At 52.5% G+C, this 23,319-nt stretch overlaps 1 protein-coding gene across 1 annotated transcript in view; it reads right to left on the bottom strand.

The window, feature by feature from the left end:
• Window positions 1-9,925, bottom strand: part of LOC122168176 (heparan sulfate glucosamine 3-O-sulfotransferase 3A1-like) — a 23,568-nt gene extending 13,643 nt beyond the window's left edge. The window contains exon 1 of the mRNA XM_042833294.1: window positions 9,348-9,925. Within this exon, the coding sequence (XP_042689228.1) occupies window positions 9,348-9,925 (578 nt within the window). The remainder of the gene's footprint in view (window positions 1-9,347) is intronic.
• Between the last annotated feature and the right edge of the window lie 13,394 nt (window positions 9,926-23,319).

Genomic DNA, 23,319 nt, shown 5'->3' with positions numbered 1-23,319 from the left:
CATCCCATCCCATCCCATCTCATCCCATCTCATCCCATCCCATCCCATCTCATCCCATCTCATCCCATCCCATCCCATCCCATTGCATCCCACCCCATCCCAAACAAGCTGCCCTGGAACCCCAGCACTGCAGACTGTGGGTGTCCAATCCACAGAGGCAGGGTTCAGCCTTCAGGGAAGCACTGCGCTGAGTTCACCCGCGATGCTGCTCTGATGGTAATTGCTGCTTATTGCTCTAATGGTTCCCATTTTAGCAGCAAATGAGCAACGTACAGTAAGTATCAGTTCTATTAAAGAAATCATAATGGGAAATTAGAGCACACGCTATGGGGAAGGAGCAATGCCCTGGCTAGGCAGGATGCAGCCAAGCTGACAGCTGACAGCAGCATAGCCCCTGCCTGCTGCTACCGTAACTCTCATTTATTTGCACACAATGAGCTCCGTGCGTAGGAGAGCAGCATGTGCTTGGCTTGGGCTGCAGTGATTGAGCTGACTGGGAGTCTCAGAAACTGCATGGGAACAGGCCCTGTCTCCCTCTACAAGGATATAAGGAAACAAGGAAACATTGCTTAATGAGAACAAAAAAAAGCACAACAGGTTCAGGGGACAACATTTAAAAATAAAAAAAATGGCAAAAACGCTCTGGACTGTGACAGGGAAAGCAAATGCAGGGAGCAACCTGCTGGAGTCAGCATGTGAGGTGGGACGAAGTACTGAGAAGTGTTGGAAACCGTGACTCCTGTTTGGGCCGGAAAATGTGCTCAGCACCGACATGGCTCAAGAAACAGCACCTAACATTAAGAAGACACCAGAGGTAGCAAAAGAGCTCTGGTCCCCACCTTCACCCCACTGCACCGTACTTGCTTTTCCCTGCTGAATGCTCTGCTCTGGCTGCCAGTTATTAAACCATCGCTTTCTTCTAGGGAAAGAAAGGCACAGTGAAAGGCATCCCCGTGGTGCACCCTCATTAGACAGTAATGGTGATTTCATTAGATTAAATAACTCCAATGATCCCCAGAGACCAACTGCACTTTAAACATAGAGCCGCCGGAGTTAGAATGACTGTTATTTAACATCGATTAGATTACAAGGCAAATCCAATTTTTCCCCTAAACATGTGATGGCCACGATTTGCTGAGCAGGAGATGCTCAGGACAGCATTCCTGGAAACCTGCCCTGGGAGGCCAGAGCTGCCTGGGGAGGACTCACTTGTGGAGAAGAACTGCTGCTGCAGCGAGAGGATGATGGGTTCAGCTGCACTGTGTGATGCAGAGAGACAGACAGACAGACTCCAGAGAGTTTGCAAAACTCAGTGGTCTGATAGATATATATTTTCCTGGGGTAGTAAGGTAAAGCTCCTGGCTGAGCTGGCTCCCAGCAAGGCAAGGTGACCATGAAGGTGACATGGAGCAGAGCAGGACCCACCAGGGCACTCTGCAGGTGTGACCATGGGAATTCAGTAGGAACTCCCAGGGATGGAGGGAAGAGCTTTAGTGCATGGCAGAACTCCCAGTGAGCTCCAGCAGCTCCATGCAGCAGGATGATTGGTGCCTTCGGGGAGTGCCAGATCACAAGCATGGGTACCAAGGTGAATCTGGATGGAGAGGAGAAAGGCACCTGAGCTGAGGTGTGACAAGGTGACATCGCTCACTTCTCCCTGCGGTCTTACAGCAACACCCCATGGGAGAGGCATACTCAAAGCAGAGGAAACCCAACTCCAACGTGATGCCATGGGGTAACCCTCTGCAGGACCCCACTGCTCAGGATCTTCAGGACAGGGTGGCCCTCACCCCTTCCACACCTCCACCCCTTACAGCAAGCTGTCAGATGGGGAAGACTCCCAGCCAGATTCCTATAAGAGGATTAACAGAATTTAGATTACACCTCAAGCTAGAAGGAAAAGCATTGCTCTGTAGTGTAAGAAATGGTGGCCCTAAGCACACTGCTGTGAGCTTTAGGGCAAAGCAGGCAAGCAGTCCACAGTCCTGTGACCCCTCGGGGCGTGCGTGGGACTCCTCAGTGCAATTTGTCCCTGAGCATCCCCGTGGTGGTCAGGAAAGCATGCAGGATCATAAGGTATTGGCCAGTTGTGGGTTTGCAGAGCTGCTGGCCAGGGTCAGCACAGCTGAGGGGAGGGTGATGGCTGCTCAGTGGCACCGACTCTGCCAGAGCCCCTGGGATCATCAGGGTGCACAGATGGGAGCCAGAAACAGGGACAAATCCAGGCACCAGCTGCAAGCTGGCAGGTCACTGTCACCCGGCCAGACACCCCATTTGTAATCAGGAAGCAATGAGCAGATGAATCCTGTGATATCTGCACCCAAATGCTTTGTATACAGGGGGCTTGTGCAGGGCTCCTGCCTGTGTCCCACCCCCATGCTGACCCCATGATGCTGGAAGCAGACAAACTCAATTAATTGCCATGTTCTGCATCTGGGTCCGGCCAGGAAGCCCTTCCCCCACTTCTGGCCCCTCTGGAGGCTTCCAGGTGTGCACATCCCACTAAATCCTTCCTCTCTGAGCCCCTTCTTGTGGATTCACTGCTCTGGGAAGCACAGGAGGCAGAGCAGCTCTAACAAAGTCCTTTGTGGCTAAATGCAGCAGTGCAGCCCCCTTTCACAGCTGGGGAAACTGAGGCACAACCTGGACATGGCCTTGGCTCATCATCACTCAGCCAGGCTGAGGGAGCTTCCCAAGGCCTGTCAAGGCACAACACAGGGTCCTTCTCTCACTAACCCTTACCACAGGGCTCAGGACACAGCTTCCTCATGGTGGCAAACCCAGAAGCTGGGATGTGGGATTTCTCCCCCCAGAAAGGCTTCCAGGACTGCTCAGGTCTGACAGCACAAACTGGTTCCAATAGCAGTGAAAGGTGCTGGTATACGGTGTTCCAATAAGAAACATGAAAGTGAAATTGAATGTTACTGACAAAATGCAACATTTTAGAGCCCAAAAATGCGCGTGTGAAAGTGCATACATATCGATCATCAGATAAATACAGAAATCAGAAACAGTTAGTTTTGATATTTTCCCTTAAAAGGCAACTCCAGCAAGCATGGGCTCTGGGAGGGTGCCCTTTTCCAGCTGGAAACGTCACAACAAATCACCCTTTCTAACATTTTCAGCAGAAAAAAACGTCTTGTTAGAGGAAAAATTTATAACGTAAATTGAGCAGCTTCAGATGGCACAGCAGCAATGGAAGCTGAAGGTCTGATGGGCTGCTCCCAGCTCCCACTCATCTCCCAGGGCAGGGGATGCTGCTCCAGACCCAGCCTGTGGCTCAGTGGGAGTTTGAAGTGGGGATCTTTCTATCTCCACAACTGATGGTGTTGCAACTGAAAAAGCAAGTTATGCAGCATATGCAGGAAGCAAGGAGGATGGGCTGGCTGTCCCCAAAGGGAATCAGGGATTTCTGAGAAACGTCTTCCTGTAAAATTATTTGTGATTCGCGTCCTGCTAATGGGGGTGAATGTGTTTAACCCCAAGTCATGAAAACCCGCACGTTCCAGGCAGTGCAGGGACAGCAGCCAGGACAGTGGGGCGGCCCCAGCCCTCCAGACCATGCCTGAACAGCCCCACTACCCCAGAAGGGCTCTGCACGGGGGGAAACACCCATAGCATCCCACCCCAGGAACATGACCTTAACTGCAACCTAATCCGCTTCCCTTCCCTAATACCTGCACGTAATGAATTTGCAAAGATTTATGGCCACAACAGCAGCCCCTGCTCCCCGTTGCCAACCTCTTCTGTTTCACTGCGGAGGCAGTTTGGGTTACTTCGATGCTCTCCAGGGGAAAAGCGTAATTAGCAGCTCAGGAGTTTTAATGCAGACAGGGAGGGCACACAGGGGGGAGGTGACTCTCCGATTTGCTGCTTACTTGTTCGTTGCACTGAGCTCTTGGAAAGGACCCAGCTCCCTTCCCCCACCCCAGACCCAACTGCTCTTATTAGAGACTTCAAAAGGTCGGGGTGAAACCCAAGCTCAGCTGCAGGCACAGTGGTAGGGATGGGGCAGCCCCAAAGACCTGGCAGAATTACTGGCAGGAGCCCCGGCAGGCAGTGGAGAAATTGCAGGAGGGAAAGCCGCTGGGATCTGCAAGATCCGACCCCAGAGGAAGACTCAGGATTTATAAGCAGGGTGAATTTGCTGCTTCCCTAAAGAAGCATCGCAATTTTTGCCATAAATGGGCTCTGGCCCCAGCCAGCTGGAGCCTCGCGCTGCTTTTCACAAGATGCGGCTCTATGAATTTAACTGACAAAATCTTGGACGGCCGGGGCCATACTTTCAAGCTTGCTCAGCACCAGCAGGAAGGGTCGGGACAGACCCTGCTGCAATCCCCTGGAGCGTGGGCAGAGCGATGGGGGGCACACAGGTGGCACTGAGCTCCTGCAGGCTCCTGCACCCAGGCACCAACCGAGGCGAGAAGCTGAGCTGAAGAGGAGGATGGGCCTCACAGACCTCTGAATCTCTGAACGTCCCCATGCAGAACTGAGAAAATGAGTCCAATAAAACACTGACGATTTGTTTGGATGCTTTCTGATGGGAATGGGTTGGCTTCTCCCTGTGTGCCAACAGGGGAGCTCTCACCTCACCATCAGCACTGGATACGTACTTCTCCGCTGCCCAAAACGAGAAGTGATGCATATGGATGCAAAACGTTTAAAAGCACCACCAATAATAATAACGTTGTGGGGTTTATTTGAAGAATGAGGGCCCCAACTCCAGCTCTTTGCACTTGAATTTGTTGGGGTGCTGCGCCCAGACGGTGCCACCATCTGACGGTGCCATCCGGCATGCACACTAGATGGCACTCTGCCTTGCTGCGAGGTGACAGCGAGCCGAGGCTGTCCCAGGCATCTGCGACAGGGAAAGGCCTGTCTGTATCTGCCTTCCGGGTGTTCACAGTGCCTTGGAATCACAGAAGTGGTTTTGTTGGAATAAACTTTTGAGACCACAAAGTGCAACCATTACCTGACCTGTTGAGTCCCATCACTAAAACTTAGTGCCACATCCAGATGCCTCAGACTCAAAGCAGTGACAGCCCTGCTGCTTTTACAGATGGGCAATCAGATACTTTTTGTGCCTCCTAAGCCATAGGGCACAAGCTTCCAACTGCTTCAAGTCTTCACCAACATGCCCTAGAGTTTCCAAGCCAGGATTCCCTGCAAAGGCAGTGCTGAGCACCAGAACCAGTCAGTTACCATCCTGTGACAACTCCTTGCCCAGGAGACAAGCACTGTCTTCGAGCCTATCCCAGCCAGTCTCCACCTGCTGTTGACAGTGAATTATCTGTGCTTTGGGGCCAAGACCATCCTTTGTTCCTTTTTTATACAGCACCTGGCACAATGAACTCAGTATGAAACGTTATCTGATTACACAGCTAATAAATAAACAAGGACCTTGATCCTCTTCAGCATGGGTTTGTCCAAGGCTGCACGCTCCAGAAAAAAATGCTGCGGGCTGCGCTTGATGCTATTTGCAATTCAGATGTGTTTGGGAGACGTGGTGTTCTCAGGACAAGGAGCAGCCGTTGCTAAACCAGAACTTCTCACACACGCATAGCAGGGAGTGGAAAACCAAAACTAGCACGAACTTGATGTCCAACAGCACAAGCCACGTTCTGGCAGGGCATGTTATGAACACACAGCCTTGGTGTTGTTGCAGATGATGCGAGGACAGGTGATAAGATCATGCTGCTCCAAGGCAGCTATTGCTACAGCATCTCCCTCCTACAGAGAGGTTTGCACCTCCTAATGCCTGCTGCAATGTTCATTAATTACACCCACTCCCCAACACCTCTCCTGCCACCATCCATGCCCTCTTGTCCCACTGCTGGGGTCACAAAGCACTCTCAGATGGTGCTGCTGAATCACAGGGACCACAAAGCCAAGGCCTCTGGGCCAGCCACCACTGCAGGAGAGGGCCACCACCTCCATCCCCAGGGCTCTTCTGCTGTGATTTGAGGCTGGGAAATTGCACAGGAAGGTGGGATGCAGCTGTGAGCAGCAGCTCTGACCATGTTCCCCCCCCAAACCAAACCATCCCAAGACATCCTCTGTTCCCTTCCACTCACAAACATCACTGGTTGTCCGGACTTAAAAAAAAAAAAAAAAAAAAAAAAAAAAAAAGAAGGAAAAATAAAGAAAGCCTTGTAGAGAAATCTCGAGAGGCCATTAATTATGAGACAGAGAACTCCCCAGATCTGGGAGCAGCAGGGAGGAGTGATACTTACACTCCCAACCTGACGGGGTAACTTTGAAGCATCTTTCATCTTCCCCTGGATCGGGTGTAATCTAATGACATTAGCTTGGCTTCGCTCTAGTGGAATTGGCATCGGTGCTGCAGAGCAGGGAGATTAAAACATATGAAATAAATGTTCCTGGGGTGACTGACAGCCTAATGACATTCCAACAGGCAGCTCAATCAGCGCGAGGCTAACAAAGGATCAGAGGGAACCAGCCAGACTTGCAATATCACCCACAAACACAGATATTTTTTTATTCAGGCTTTTTTCTTTTTTTTTCTTTTTCCCTTGACTGGATTAGCCCCTATTCCTGAGTTGTCCCCGGGCTGTGTGCAGCCGTGCTCCGGGTGGGGGTTGCAGTTGAACGCTATTAAAACACATGCTCACCTGCTATTGAACTCTGTGAGCTCAATAGCCTTGTTCAGGGCTGAAGCAGCGATTTCTGTGCTGGGAAGTCAATGAGAGCTTTGTGGGCTGCCCCCTCCCCTCCCTTTGTCCCCATACAAACAGGGGACTCGCAAACCCAAAACAGACAGATCTTCCATTGGCACACATCTTCCCTCCATATTCAACCCACACACGAGCTCGGAGGTGTCACACTTTCCAAATTAAACCATCAGGTTGATTTTTAAAAATCAGCCTCTCTTTAAGACAACCGCCTTGCTGCCCAGACACAATGCTGGCTGTGAGGTGAGCCATTATTCTGCTCGATTTAACAGGCAGCGCTTCCCATCGCTTGTGTGCACTGTGCCCCAGGGCCATCCTGACCCACTGCCATCCGTGCACCCCACATCATGTGCAGCAAGCAGCGGGCACTGGAAGTGCTCTTTTGTTCCTAGGAGGAACCACAATCCTCTCACACCTGAGGTCCCATCTGGAGCAGGTTGCCCAAAGATGTTGTGGATGCCTGGAGGCATTCAAGGCCAGGCTGGATGTGGTCTGGTGGTTGGCGACCCTGCACACAGCAGTGAGGTTGAAACCAGATGATCACTGTGGTCCTTGTCAACCCAGGCCGTTCTATGATTCTATGACATCTCACCTCTGTGCTTCCCAGGGTGTCCTCTGTGGTGCCACCTGGACCCGGGAGTAGTTCCCCTGGTGCAAACCTATGTCCATGCAAACAGCCATGAACGTGGTGCTCCCTGCAACAGGGTGCTGGCCGGGCCGGCTTCCTGCGGGCGCTGAAAGCCAACCCCACTGTTTATGCCTTGTAATGATGCTGTTTAGTCTGACGGCTGGGAAACAGAAATGCACTTGAAACCTAAGACTCTGATGCCAAAGATAAGAAATGAGGACCCCTGGCAAACATCTGGCCTTTTCCCCAGCACCGAACCCTCATCAAAGATTACAGCAAACCCATGGAGAGAGACATTGTAAAGTGAGCATTTACAACGGGTGGACAACGGGTTACTGGCGGGCTGACACCGCACTGCCATCACAGCGGGACCGCGTGCGTTCGGAGAGATTACTCACACAAGCAAAGCGGGCAAGATTAGGTCTCACAGGAATAATCCCATACAAAGCATTCACTGTACCTCAGCCTCCGTAGGGCTAATAAAAAAAAAATGGTGAAATTCAGTACATCAAATACCAGAGCAAACAAACTGCAGCAATTAATGGGAGCGCTCGCATACCCGGTGCTCGCACACAACCATTACACAAACAGCCTGCAGGGCAGCACCTCCAACAAGCAGGAGCTGCCAGGTCAGGACCAAACCTCTGGGAAATGAAACCCCCTGCGCTGCTGAGGGCTGTGCTGTGCATTCCCTGCCGGTGGCTCCTCCTCTGTCTGGGTCTGCACTCCTCGCCCAGGCTTCATTTCAAAGCCAGCGGGCCAAACCCGCTGCTGTCTGCTCCCCAGTGCTTCGAGAGCATCTTTGATAAATAAGCTTTCCTGCATATCCCCCATAAATTTCAGTAGATGCCATCCCAAAGCCATGTGTTTATTTTTCAAAGTCAAGCCTTGATTAAACTCCTTGAGGTTTGCAGATTCCTTTTTAATGCTTCCTTTCTGATACGGGGTCGGCATGTGGAAATTGGATAAGCGTGCACTAAAAATATAATTCTGTAGACAGCTTCAGCCCACACGAAAGGAAATCTTTCTGCTTGGAGAACCCACACCCTGCTGCCGGCAGCAGCCCGGCGCGCTCCCGACACCATCGGACACGCAGGGAAGCTCATCACTTCCACGTGTTAAGACTTTACATAAACACTGGACTGCTGGTACTATCCTACTCGGCATTTCAAGGCTGTCACCACGAGCAGAGCCAAAATCACCCTTTTTCTCTATCGACAGCCGTGCTTCACTTGCAAGCAAAATAAGCTCCGGGGCTGCCCCGAATCCTCTCCTATTTGCTTACTTATTCACAGAAGCCACAAACACGCGATGCAGAAGAGCTGTTTCTCCCCCACCCCAACCAATCTTTTCCAGAGGAACCTCCGGCAGATGCTCCTCTGCGAACTTTGAAACACATGAGGAAATCATCTGAACAGCAACAATGCCCCTTGGCTGTAACGTTCTCTTTCTTCTCAAGGGGACTCCTTCCCTTTGGTTGAATGAAACACTAACGCATTGAAATAAGAACCCCATCCACCGTACTGTTTGTTTTTGAGGCAGGTGAGCGTGTGGGTTGCCCTGGAACTGACAGTGTGGGTTTACTCATCGCAGGGCTGCTGCAACATTTGCATGGGAAATGTGCGCCTTTTGCACGCAGGAGGCAGGAAAGCCGCTTTCAAGGGCTGGGAGTCAGAGGAGCAGCGGGGTTCAGGGCTCGGCTCCCACCCCGCATCCCCGCACAGCCCCGGGACTCGGAGCTCACCGCGCTAGCAGCCCCCGGAGCGTCCGGCAGCTCTACCCCGCGAGAGTCGGGAGATGCGCCGGGAGCGGGGAGAGCTGAGGGTCAGGGAGGGGGCAGGTGGAGAGGATTCGGGAGCGGCAGGGACGGGGAAAGCGGTGGAGAGCCGTGGGCTGGGGGATGCGGGGAGCGAGAGGAGCGAGAGGAGCGCTCGGGCTGAGGTTCGGCGGCCAGCGGGGGGCACTGCCGGCTCGGGTACAGCGCTGCCCGGCCCCGCCGTGCCGCCGCCCGCCCCCCCGCCCCGTACCTGTACCAGGCGAGGCCCCGCTCGTAGTTGCGGTCGAAGAAATGGGGCTCGGCGCCGACGGCGCGCACGTCGGGGTGCACCCGCAGGAACTCCAGCAGCGCCCGCGTGCCGCCCTTCTTCACGCCGATGATGATGGCCTGCGGCAGCCGCTTGCTGCCCTCTCCCAGCAGCAGCGTCAGGGTGCCGGCCGTGCCCGCCGCGCTGCCCCCGCCGCCGCCTCCTCCCGAACCTCCGGCCCGGCTCCCTCCGTCCCCGGCCGGCACCTCCGGGCCCGGCGCCGCCTCCTGCCGCCGCCGCCGCTGCTTGAGCCGCTGCAGGAGCCGCTTCCTCCGCGCCGCCGCCGCCTGCCAGGGGGGCAGCTCGGCCGAGCCCCCCAGGTACCCCCCGCCGCCGCCCTCCTCCTCCTCCGAGGCGGCGCCGGCGGCGATGATGGGTCCGGGTAAGGTCTGGCAGCGATCGGCCAGGCAGTAGAAGACGTAGAGGGACATGAGCAGGGAGCAGAGCATCACCAGGAACTTCTTGAAGATGCTGCGGGGCAGCGGCTCGGCGGCGGGGGCGGCCGCCGCGCTCACGGCCATGCTACCCCGAGGCGGCGGCCGGGCGCCCTGGCCATGCTCCGCCGCCGCCCCGCAGCGCTCAGCGGCGGCGGAGGAGGAAGAGGAGGAGGAAGGGGACCGCGCTCCGCCGCATCCCCGCCGCCCCCCGGGCCTCGCCGCGGCGGAGCTTCAAGGGGGCATCGCCTCGGCGGAGCCGCCGCCTCCGGGGCCGGGTGGGAAGAATCGCTGCTGGGAGCCGCCGGCGCTTTTGGGGGGTGGTTCGGCGAGGGGCTCCCACGTGCGGCGGCCGCCGCGGCAAAGTTCGCCCGAACCACCGGCGGGGAGCGGGGCGGGGCGGGGAGGAACGGCGGCCAATGGATGGGCGGGGGCTGCACCGCCCATCCCGGCGGGAGGGGGCTGCGGGGAGTCCGCGGGGAGCGGCGGTGGAGAGCGGTCCCGGGAGAGCTGCGTCGCTCCCGGCACCGTGGTCGGCCCAGCGCCCTCGCGGTAAGCTCGGCGGGCGTCTGTCGGGGGGTCTCGGCTCCCCCCCGCGGTGTCCGTCATCAGCCCGGTGTCCGGGACGAAGTCCTCGTGTGCCTTATGGCTGTATCCTTACCTGGGAGAGATTCTTCACGCGGAACCATCCTCCTTATAGCATCAGTCCGGCTGCGGGGATGTTGTTACACTGAGAGCCGTAATTCATGCAGCACTGAAAGATCCGAAATCGGTGCTGGAGGACCTGAAATCAGCATGGAAAGACCTGAAATCGGTGCTGAAAGACCTGAAAGCAGAACAGAAGGACCCGAATTCAATTCTGAAAGGTCTGAAGTCAGCACGGAAAGACCTGAAATCAGTGTGGGAAACCTGAGATCAGTGCTGAAAGACACAAAATCAGCTAGGAAACATGGGAATTCAGCATTGTAAGACCTGAAATCAGTGCTGATAGCCCAGGAATCATCATTGAAAGATCTAAAATCAGTGCTGGAAGATCTGAAATCAGACTTTCTTCTGCAAATGACCCGCAGGCTGCCTGTGGAATCTGCACATGCTGACATTCCCACAAACACAACACGATGCTGCCCTCTGAATTTGCTCTCCTCCTTCGAGAGAGCCCAAAATGCCGGAGCAGCCCTCAGCTCCTCACCTTGGCTGCCTGGTTCTGAGGGCTTCATTATTTCACTGCCTGTGGGAATGTCCTTTTAATTTGAAATGTTTGTCATAGATTGCAGAATTTTTAAACAAACTCACACATGAAACACTTGTCTTAGATCTTCTCTCTCTCCCCTCACCCCCCTCCTCTGTTTGGTGTGGACCTCAGGAATTGAACTTCAACTCTTTGGAAGTTAAGCTGGTGTGTCTACAAATTATTCCATGAAAAGGGGAAAAAATTGCAGTGAATAATAATCAGCCATCTGCAGAGCTGGCTGACTACTAGAAATGTGTTTCCAAATAGTAAACAGGCCAATATTAATAACAAATGTTACTTGCAATGAATTATCCTACTAGATCTAGATCTAGATCTGCTTAACTTGATGAGGTTACCTCTCTATGCAGACACTCACCTCGAATGCTGGGATTTCCAAACTCAGACCCACCCAGCAGCAGTGCAACCAGATCCCTCCACCTGACGTTTACAAATGCAGTTCCAGCTCTGTGTGTTTGGCCATGCTGCTGTGTTCCAGGTATTTCCCTGCTCCGACATGCAGGCAGATGCCTGGTGTGAGTTACAAAGGGCTGTAAGCAGGTTAGGCCCCCAACACCTCTAGGCAACTACTTACATCATTAGGAGCCTAAATGCCTTTATAAGCCTACGCTGTGATCTGGGCTCATTGAAGTCAATGAAAAGACTTTGCTGACATCAATGGGCTTTGGAGTGGGCCCTGCAGAAGGAATGTGATCAATGGGAAGTGCTCTGACTTCTCCCTGCTGCTTATTATGGGCCTTCTTTCCTGGGTGCTCAGAACAATGCAACGTTTTCAGTTTGAATAAGTGGTCATTTCAAGTGGGGAAAACAAGAAGGGAGAAGGGGATGGGATGAGTGCCTGCACGAGGCTGTGCCACAGCGCTCACTGCTTGCTGCTTTATTTTTCCTGGAAATATGGGTGAGAATCTCAGCTTTCCATGAAACAGTCACCAGTTGCCTGGGGAAAATATGACCAGACTCTATTTAAGAGTTTTGGTGTCTAGAAAGCAGTAAGCTCCATATATCTGTGTTTAAACCGGCGCTGTGATATTTAAGGCAGTGCTGTGATTTTTCAGAGCCTGACTCATTGCTGCTGCTGCCGGGGCTGAGTGTGGGGCTGCAGTAGCAGCCTCCCAAAAAGGGGATTTACTCACTGGGCAGAGCAATTGGGAGATCTCCAAAAGTTTACCCATCTGCACCCATGTTGCTGCAGGCTCTGCTGGCAGAGCTGCAAACATGACAGCTCTTGGAGGTTGATTAGCTTTTGTCCTTGATTTTGGATGTGTTTCTCTTGGTACTTGGACTTTTTGCTGAACAGTGCTTGAGAAAGGTAGGAAACCTGGGAGTGATGCCTTATACTCACTTCTGAGGATGTGCAGCTCGTATCTGTTGAGTCCCAGTGCCAAAATAATGATCCTAGGCAGAATGTGGGGGGTTTTTAGAGGTTTGGGGCAAAGGGTGCCTTCCCTTTTACTCAACTCAACCTCTCCAGGTGCTTCCATACAACTCACAAGGAAAGTTCAAGCCCAGATCCTCCCAAATGCTCAGCCAGTGCCAGTGCCCCATAGCTGTGATTTTTCCCCTTTCCCACTGACCCATAGCCTACATGGGATCAGGGGTTAAACTGGGAGCGTGGTCAAAAAGGGAGTGGGGAACCCAATGCTTAATGAGTGCTTATAGGGCTGGAGGCAAAGGGAGCATGACTTGACACGGAGCTGCTCCCAAAGAAAACATCTCATTGTGATGGGGAGCAGGGTTTGGGACAGGGCAGGGGGAAGCAGGCTGATCACCAGGGGGCTGTGTGACCCCGCATGGGCTCTGAAAACAAAAGCCTCTTCATCTAAAATGAATAGGAACAATAGCTAATGGGGACAGGCTGGCAGCAGCCTGCGGGTCTGAGAACCTGAAAGAGAGGGAGCAGGAAGGTCCTGTCGTACCCCAACCTCTATTGAGCTCAGCCATCTACTGGGTTTTTCCCTTTTGAAATCATAACGAAAGTTCAAGGACATCTTGCCTGCAGGTTGTGGGACTCATCTTGTTCCTGAGAGCCCCGTTGGGTCCTCACTCCTGCTTTGCTTCCTGGATGAGCCCTGGTCCCACCAGGCCTTTGGGAGCAGAATCCATGCGAGCAGAGCCTCCCGAATCCTCCAGTAAAGGATTTTTGGGGGGGATTTTTTCAGCCTGCCTTCACTTAACCCAACAAACTGGCTTGACCCAGTGCAGAATATTGAATGCCTGCCCCCAGCAAGCAAGCAGACCTGCGAGCAGAAAGCAGATGAAACCTTGATCCTGCTTTGGCTGAGGCAGAAGGCACTCATCCAACAGCCACTGCTGGGATCCAGCTCCATCCACCCGCATCGGATCCTTCCTCCCAATGGAGGCTGGGCCAACTTGATTAGGAAGCTGGCACACGGCGTGTGGACATCTGGGAGCCTCGGGTCTGCAGCATGAATTAATAAGATGTGGTAAGAGGAGGAGGCTGAATGGGACTCAAGACACTGCGTGGGCTCAGGGCTGAGTCGTCCCAGAGGGTCCCTGTCCCTCACCCTGCCCTTCTCACTGTGCTCAGGGAGAAACCTTGATCCTATGGATGGATGGAGGAAGCCCTCTGGGATTTTGGGATAATGCTTCTGCATCTAGGGGGCAAAAGGGCTGTTTTTCAAATGATCCCATTTGAAAAATATAGGCTGATGTATGTCTGGAGTGCCCCTGCAGATTGTGAATGGCTCAGCCTTCTGTGAAAGTGGCTGCATCAGTTCCCAAAGGCTGCAGTGTGCTACATGGTGGGTCTGGGTGCTAAATGGCAGTTGCTACATGTGGCATTGGGTGCTATATGGGGCAGTTTGGGTGCTATGTGTGGATGGTTGGGTGCTTCGTGGAGGGGTTGGGTGCTGTATGATGGGGTTTGGCTGATTTATCTTGATGTTGGGTGTTATGTGGAGTGTCTGCTACATGAAGGGGTCTGGATGCTACATGATGGGGCTGGGTGCTATATGGTGGATGCTACAAAGTGAGTTTGGGTGACATATGGGGTATTTTGGGTTCTACATTGGGGTTGTTGGTTGCTACATGGAGGGGCCTGTGACATATGGTTGGGTTGGGTGCTACATGGAACGCAGTGGGTGTTACATGGAGCAGCATGAGTGCTGCACGGAGGCTCTGGTTGCTACATGGAGCAGTCTGGGTGCTACATGGTGGGCTTTGGGGGACACATGTTGATGCTGGGTGTTGCATGAGGCATATACACGGGGGTGCTTCATGGTGGTGGTTGGCTGCGTGGTGCTGTAGAATGGTCTGGGTGCTTGTTGGTGGGGCTGGTTGCTATATGGGGCAGTTTGTGTGCCCCATATATGAGGGGTACAGGTGCCATATAAGAGGAGCTGGGTGCTACATGCAGGAGTCTGGGTGCTCCACGCTGGGCTTTGGGTGTTGACATTTCCATGCGTATTGCCCATGGTGAAGGCTGCACTATTCAGGCACCCCTACCTGTTGGTTGCTCTGCTTGGCTGGCAAAGCAAAGAACATTACCAGTGCTCTGCAGCCACTGCAGGCAAATATTTACAAGAGCTCTCCAAGAGAAACCCATAAAATGCTCCTTGGTATAGCTTTTGGAGCATCACTCCAGACAGCTATATTAGCTGGAACATGAAGTAGTTACACTCCTGCTGCTCTCCCTGTGCTTTCGAAACAGATACTTGTCTCTTTTATTACCTTTGTTTGTGTCTTGTTTTATTTGTGTGCTGCGTGCCTCGTTGTGCCAGGTTTGGTACGGTTGTGACCAGCCGTGGTTTGGAACAACAATAAATACCATCGGGGCCTTTTGTGCTTTTTAATATTATTCTTCACTCAAAAAAAAAAAAAAAAAAAAGAAGAAGAAGAAAAGAAAAGAAGCCAAACCAGACAATGAAAACAATACAGGGAAAATTAAACCCTAAATCTGCATTTATGTTTCCATATTAAACACATAGGGAAGGCTGTTCTCAAACTGTTGACAGAGCCTTTTTCTTTTTCTTGTTAAAAATGTGCTTTTGAGGAAACTGAAAAAGGTCTGGGGAAGAAGAATTGGATTTTGAAGTTTTCACCTGTGCTTGGCCAGGGTTAGGGTTAGGGTTCTGGTCCAGCTTGGGCTCAGTGACCACTGGGACTGCAGTGGTGAGGCTGAACCTAAGTGGACACAGGAGCTGTCTGTGCTCATGTTCTGGATTCATTCATCACAGTGTGCAAAGCCGTGCTTCTCTCCAAACCCTAAACCAGGGCACTGAAGTTTAGGGTCATTTTTTTAAACTGAGTGATACTTGGAGATCACTGAGGGCTGGAGTAGGCAATTGAGATGGGGGAAAGAACCAGGGGGCCATGAGCTGGGCTGCAGCTCTGTGTCCTGGCAGTATGGGGCTGGTGGCAGCTCCACGTACTGCGTTGGCTGGGCTGGAGAGAGCACTTTAAAAGGAAGCAAAGCAGCATTAGTTCCTGCTGGAAGGGCGAAGGCGAGACACACATTCCTGCCTTGTATGGGAAATTTGGCCCACATACATCACTCCGGGAGTTTGGGCTGAATCCTGTATTCTTAGCATCCTGTCCACAGACAGCGTGCTCCTGCTAGGCGATGCTGAGCTGCTGCCAGCTTGGGGACAGCCATGAAGTCATGCCTGGAGAACTTGCCAAGGCTTTGAGATAGGGCTGGGCCACAAGCAGCCACTGTGCTGAGCCCATGGGAAAATCCAGGGGTGGGAAAGCCTGCCCTCCATGCGTGTGCCCAGTGTGTGTCCTATGAGCCTCAACTGGGCAAGTGCAGGGAGATGTGGTCACATCTGCATGGTTAAAATGTGATGAGGGCAGTTTGGGTTGCACACATCGATGGCCCACCATGGCTCTTCTTGGCTGGCTCCACATCTGCCATGCACTGATCAGATCCGCTGTTTTCCAGCCACCCAGTCTCTTCCCACTGTCTCTGCTCCCTTCTGCCCTTCACATCCACCTGTGAATCCTTTGTGTTCCACTGGGAGCATCTACAGAAATATCCTGGGAGAGCTCAAGGTGGAAAGAGCTCAGCCTTGAGGTTCCCCTCGTTGTGTCCATATTTGTCCCAGAGTTCCACACAGATGAAGAAGGGAAAAGTCAACCTCCGGATACGGTGTGCAGTGGGGTGGATGCTGCTGTGTGAGCATTCACATTGTGTGCATGCACAGGAGAGCAGGCGGAGGTATGGGCATGCATGTGGGCCTGGGATGTCTGCATGTTTGCAGCATGCAAACATGTGGGCATGCCATGCATCATTCTCACTGAATAGGTTTCTCTGCATGGCTAAATATCCTGATGCACATTTCTACCCATGCACACTGCTGGGCGTCCCCGCAGTAATTCTGTACTCACAGAGCCAGGAGAAAAACCAGCTGAGGAGGCTGAGCATTGCCACGTGCTGTGCCTCCGTCAAGCTTTGTGTCCCCATCCCACACCCTGAGCACGGGGCAGCAGGAGGTGATGGGACAGCCGCACCGCACCATGCTTCCACCTCGCCTGCTTCTCTGCACCGGTGGATTTTTCCTTTCCTTCTGCTAATATCAACAAAACCTGCCAGGGCATCTCCTGGCGGGGCTCCCTGTGAGTGAGCGCGACATACTTGCAGCATGCCGTCAGCTTTTCCAGCCCGTCCGTGCAGCCGAGTAAACTGTCTGAGCACCGTCAGAAACCACTTTGTAAACTCAGGATGGGGAGGAGGTGATGGATGGCTCTACGCTGGACATGACACAGCTTCCACACTTTCCTGTATTTATAATATTTGTGCATTGCCTCTACCTCAAAGCCTGACGGGGCCGGTCCCATTCACTCAGAGATATGAATTTGGCACAGCCTGACATAAACTCCATCGCTTCGGGCCACCAAGGGAGAACCATTGTTATAAACTTTCGCCCCTTTTTTCTCCCCTTCCAGTCACACAATTTCTTTACAAGCCAACAAGAACAGAACCAAATGTTCCACATCTGTTCACGCCGTCCAGCCATTTGCATGAGAATCGCCATTGGGGTCTCCATGAGCACAGTGCAGGCCATGGGCTGAAGCCATCACTGCAGCCCTGTGCCAGATGTCCAGCTCTGCACAAAGGCACAGCCTTTGGCTTTAACATATCACCTGCTTTGGGGTCTGGAGATCTGTTGGCTGCTCCAGCAGTAGCCTGGTCCTCGCCCTGGGACAGCCCTTTGCACTCCGGTTATAGGGTTTAGGTGCAGAGATTCAGCTCTGTTGGGAAATGTCTTGATAAATATCCCCCCATTTCACAGCAAGGACCCATTAAAAACAACAACAACAGCAACAACAATGAAATCTCCACTCTTTCACTGTTTCCCAGTTTGCCAAAGGAATCTTTGCTCAGCTGCCAACATCTCCTGCCCCTGCTCCTCGCACTGGGGTTGGCGGTGAGGCTCGGGGCAGCTGTTTTTGGAAGCTGTTTGGTCTCTTTCCAGCTGTGCTGGGCATTAGGAGCTTCTGGGTGACAGACAGAACAGCGGATGAAGGACTTAATGTTGGTGTAAGCCGGCAAAACCGCTTTGGAAATTACAGCAGGGGAGTGTAACAGTTGAAGCCCCCCTGCTCGGCCTGCAAGAGCTGCGCACTCCCAATTTAGTTGATGTTCTCATTAGCTTTCCAACCCCCCTCACCCTTTCTTTTATTTTTCCCTGGAAAATTAATGTGTGTGGGGAAGTTTTCACAGCTCCACCACCTGCTCTGCTCCTCAGGTCCAGGGGATGCTGTGTGGCTCCTGCCCTGGCTCTGCTGGGTGCTGTGATGCAGAGCACAGCTTTGGGGCTGACTTCGTTCTTTCAGCTCTGTGCTATGAAGACTTCAAGGTGGGAATTGTGGACTGTAATGAAGATTATCCCAGGAGGCAGCAAGGGGTTGCAGCTCTTAGGCTGTGCCTGGGCAAGCTGATGGCTATGTGCCAGTGATTGAGCCCTGTCTGTGGAGTTTGGAGTGGTTCTCATGAACTGGGAATCAACCATGGGTGATTCAGGGAAGGCAGCTCATGGTCATGGTCTCCAACTGCAAAGTCCTCCTGTGATCCTTCCCAAGCATTTGGCTGTGTTTTGGAGGAACCCAGACACAAATGCAGCTCCCTTAATCAATAGGCACAAAGCATCCCTAACTACAGCAAGATCCTGATGAGCAGGAAGTGCTCAACTGCTCTGTGCTTATTGAGAGAGGGCTGGACGGGCTCACAGCCTTTGTGCCCATCCCAACCAGTGCTCCCAGCACCAGGTCTGAACCCTCTCCTGGCTCTACAGAACCCTGCTGGCTGCCTGGGAATGGGGAAATGTGAGGGTTGCAGCAGCCCAGCACCTCCTGTTTGGATGGATTCTCATCATCTGGGCACATCTCTGTGAGCACAACAGCAGTGGCAGAGGACATGGAGATGGGTCACAGATTTCTCCAGCACAGCTGCTGGTGGCTGTGTGAGCAGACCCACTGCTGCAGGACACAGGCTGTGTGCAGCTTTCCTTTTGCGGGTGTCACCTCCGTAGAGCAGAGCTGGATCTCTGGGAGACAGCAAATCTCTGGGGCACTGTGTGGTAGCATCCACCCTGCACTGTAGCGAGCCCATGAACGACGGACAGCAACAGCGAAGCTGAGCAGCCCACCTGTGTGCTTGGCTGTAAGACATGGGACAGTCAAGACTGCAACATGCAGAGAGGGATGAAATGATGTACAAGGGACAGCGGAGGCATTTGGGATGGAGAATCCCTGATGTGCAGCACCTGTGCCAGCAGCACATCTTGGCATGCCTGCAGCTGTGCCCTTCACTCCCAGCCAGGCCACCGGTGTGCCACATGCTGACCTTTAGGGACTGAGTATTTTTTCAGCCCACTTCCTGCAGGGCCAGGTGTCCATCAGGCTGCTGGGGAATCCCTTTGAAGCCAACATATTGCAATGAGTCATGTTTTCTGCCTTGCCTTGGGGACACAGTTTCAGAAAGGCTCATGTGTGAGGTAGTGCCAGCTCCAAAGGTTTCTGTGCATGCTGTTTGGGTGTGAATGATAGCACCATGCACCAGAGCCTTGCTTTGCACTTTCCTGCTCTCAGTGATGCCACAAGACCAGAGCTTCACGGTGGGATGATGCTCTGAGGGATGCGGGCAGCACAGAAGCAAGTCCTGTGATGTCCAGACATCAGGAAGACAGAAATATGGGCATTTCTCTGTGGTCCCACCTGGTGATGTGGGCTCTCTTTTGTTTCATTGCATTTGGTGAGGGGAGGCTGTGGGCAAAGTGCAGCTGTGAAAAGCTGCTGTAGGCTGCACTGTACTGCCAAGGGAATGGCTCTGTGCCCCCTGTCCCAGTCTGTTCTCTACCAGGTGATCTGCATTCTAGAAATCCTCCTTGTCTTAACAGAAAAGCAGTAGAAGCAGCCACAAGAGACATCTGCTCTGGGTTTGTGGTGATGGTGGTACCTCAGCTCCCTTCTCTTGGGCTTCCAGAGAGAAGATCCAGCAGGATGGTGGGAGGCTGTGCAGTCTGACTGTGCAATGATGGGAGCAAAAGGGGCAGGCTGGAGGCGAGCGGTGCTGGCTGGCAGCTGGAAGGAGGACGTGCAGTGTGTACTTGTGAGCACAAGAGGGAGAGCAAGGAAGGAAGAGAGATGAAAGCCAGAACGGAGGAAATGGACTCGATACCTGTTTGTAAACTAGGTCAAGATTCATGACGGTCTGGGCAGTCCTGGAGCCTGGCCCGGTGGTACAGGTTGTGCAGAGGAATGTGAGGAACAGCTGCTGGCAGAAGGAGCAGCCGATGGCTGTGCTTGAATGGTGATTTAACACAGCTCCCAGAGCCCAGTTTCCACCCGCACAGACCCAACTGCACGAGTGAGGATTTGCAGTCCTGGGCCCGGCAGGTTAATTCAAGGCCCTGGTTTAATCCTGCTTATGACAGCCAAGGCAAGCCTTACCCAAAGGAAATAAAACTGCCCTGGCTTGCGGACTGACTATTTTTATTTCACTGCTTTACATATTATCTGCTTTACTCTGCCATTCCCTCTCATTACTGCACTCAAGCAGACATGAAAATGATTGCGCCAACGGTTGAGCTGATCTAACAGAAGGGATTCAGAAGAGAAGAGAGATCGAACGTTGGGGATGGCTTTTTGCAACATCAGCTCTGTGTTCGCTCCCCGGGTGCAGGATGCTTTAGAGAGACCCAGCAGAAAGTCTCATAAGAGCCCTTTTGGATGGGAGACGTGGAGTGTGCCCAGTGGTGCCATGGGGCTGCTGTGGGGCAGTGGCAGCAGGAATCCCAATAGAGGTGTGCTCCCAAGGCTGAATTCGCCAGGGAGAGGAGTGCTGGGATCCTGATGGGAGGCTTTGAGAGCTATTTAGCAGCTCTGAATTGGGACTTGAAGCAGAATTAATTGAGCTCAAATTGCATCCTCCTAGCAATCCGCTAATCTGCTCCAGCAGGAGGATAATGACAGCTCAAGAAACCAGCTTCAAAAATTGAAACTTGCCGAGTTTTAATAAACGGGCTGCTTAGAGAGAGGATTAAAACATGCATATAAAATATTGCCATAGCAAGTCTTATGTTCACATGGGAGTCTTTTGCCTCCAAATAAATGGAGGATCTCTGGAGAATTAGTGAGCTGCTTGCGCTTGCACACACACACAGTTCCACACCCAAAAGCACACACCACCAAGCTGCTGTCATGTCCCCAAATTACTTTTCTTAAACCGTGTTTATTAGTCCCAGGCAGTTCTTAGCAAGCAGGAACTTTAATAAAAGCTCCTTTGAAGCAAAGACGTCAAAATGCTCTGCAAACAGCAAGGAATCAAGTGTCACATCATCCCTGGTGACACGGGGACAGCACTGCTGCTGCTGGGAAGTAACTGGCGTGAAGCAAGTTTTTCCAAGTCCTGCACCCTCTCCCCATCCATTTGAGCTCCCTTGCTCATCTCTGTGGGCTTTCCCTCTCCTCCTCGCCTTTCCCTGTTTGCTTATGTTTCTGTGTTAATCTAATAAGGAGAAGAGACTCTCCACAAAGTCTTATCCATCACCTTCAATTTCCGTTTTATTAGCCCGGGTGCCCACAGCAAAGCAAATAACCGCAGCGGGCTGTTCTCTCTGCTGCTGTCAATAATATTGGCATCGCTGCTGACACAATTAGAAGCATTTGTTGGTGCTTGGTAATAAGCTCAGACCTGGTGCTGAGGTCTCTGTCTTTCACCGGGTGGCTCACAGGCTGCTATGAAATATTTATGAACGATCTTGGATAACATCTGTTTGCTATTTTGCTGATGATGTTCCCGGTGAGCGGCCAGCCCAGGGAGCCCTATAAGCAAAATATAAATAAGCTAAAGAAAAGCTCCCTTCCCAGTAAGGACTGATTCTGGTGGTGTTGGGGTGATTGGACGCCAACGGAAAGTGGCCTCGTCTCTGGGACAAGGGGGCACCATGGAGATGTTGGAGGTCCCTTGAACTCAGCCAAGTCACCTGGCTGGGCACGAAGCAAAGGTTTGCATAGCAAATCACAAAGTGTTCTGAATCATCCAGCACCCCAGTGGTTGTCTGAGTGCGGTCACTCAGGGAGGACTCAGCTCACTTGACTCTAAGCACCTCACTGAGATTCTGAATAGGTATCTATTGCTCTAAGCTTTCTCTACAGCACACAGTGCAACGAGCAGTTTGCACCCATACTCATGCCTGAATTGGGATTTCACTCTGTGTAGCTGTGCTCCCCACAACTTCCTTGAGCTACCATGAACACCCCTAGTGCTCACATGAACCCAGAGCTCACCCTACAGCTTCTTGACTTTGTCAGTTACCCAGTGTCTGCTCAGACACCCACCGCAGCCCTCCTGCCTGTTCCTCAGTGGCATGTCCATCACAACCAGTGCAGACTGATGGCTGAAGTTGGAGGGCTGCTTTTCAGCAGGATGAGACCTGGCAAACCCCATGGCATGTATAGAGCAGCCTGGGGCAGTTTCCCTAGCAGGATGAAGCCCAGGGGCTTCTTTCTGGTTATCTGCACCATCATTTTGTGATCTGAATTGCAGGAGATGTTAGAACTAAGAACCAGAAAGTGATGTTGTTGGAACTAAGACCAAATGAAATGACCTCTGAAGAGGCATCTGAATCCAGGCCATTGGACTGAGTTGCCACTGATAGGGGCAGAAAATCTTTGGGCTAAAGGCAACTCTTCATGGCCATTTTTGGACACCTAAGACCACGCTGTTAAGGATGCTCTTCTGCTTGCCACCTGGTTCTATTTATCTCCATATTTTAGGCTCTGACTGGCCCAGGGAGCTGTGTGGATCCATCTATCAGCATGTGGAAAGCCTTTGGTGTTGCCCTTGGGGTTGAGGGTTCTGAGAATCCATCACAGAGAGCTCTTTTAGTTAAAAAGGCAGGAAAAGTGTGTATGTGGGGGGAAAGAATGATGGAGAAAAAGCCACCTCGGGCAAGGTGGGAAGGGCCCACTACTGCCTCCCATCCCCAGCCAGCCCATGGAGCTGTTTTAATTAACCCCCATGCAGACACCTTCCCACATCAGGCTCCTCCAGCCAGGCACTTCCTCGTGGTGACTGCTTGCAGTGGAGGGTGCTGCTGTCCACACTTCCTTCTACTTCAAGTATAAGAGGACGAAAGATAAGTGAAAATAATTTTCCACTGAAGGACATCAGTAAAATGTATAAAAACTGCCTGTCCCTGGACCATCTGGCTGCTGATAGTGCAGTATTAATAACCACACTCAATTAAGCTGGGCCTCCCTTGGGGAGCAAGGTTTCAGTTGGCCAATGTCACAAGAACTGATGTAATCCAAGTGGTGATGCCATCGATAGCAGCTGGTGGAGCACCCTCCATCTCTCTCAGGACAGCCGTCAGCAAGTGCTTTAAGCAGATCTCTGGAACAAGCGTTCAAGGTGATCTGCTGGCGCTTTGGGATCCCACACTTGGCTGCCAAAAACCTCGTGTGAATGATGCCAAGGGTGGGAAAGATGGACCAAGGGGTGATGGTGGGCACCCTGCAAGATGTTGGAGGGGGACTTGGGTAAACCTGCAGTGAAATGGGGAGGGTTTTCCCACTGCATGGGACTTCCTGAGCTGAAGGGGCACCCAGAGTGAACTTCGATGTGCCCAGTGCTGGAGTCACAGCTGCTTCAGAGGAGAAATATTTTCTCTCCTGCCTCACTTGCAGGATCCCTTTCCTTCCTCCCAAGCCAATGCTTTTTCTTGTTTCCTTTCAGGTGTGCAATGCAGATTTATGGGCTGGTTGA

This window comes from Centrocercus urophasianus, unplaced genomic scaffold (genome assembly GCF_019232065.1).
Source record: "Centrocercus urophasianus isolate 14NV4802_14NV808 unplaced genomic scaffold, USGS_Curo_1.0 seq_41, whole genome shotgun sequence".
Classification (NCBI taxonomy): domain Eukaryota; kingdom Metazoa; phylum Chordata; class Aves; order Galliformes; family Phasianidae; genus Centrocercus; species Centrocercus urophasianus.
This window is presented reverse-complemented; position numbering and strand designations above follow the sequence as displayed.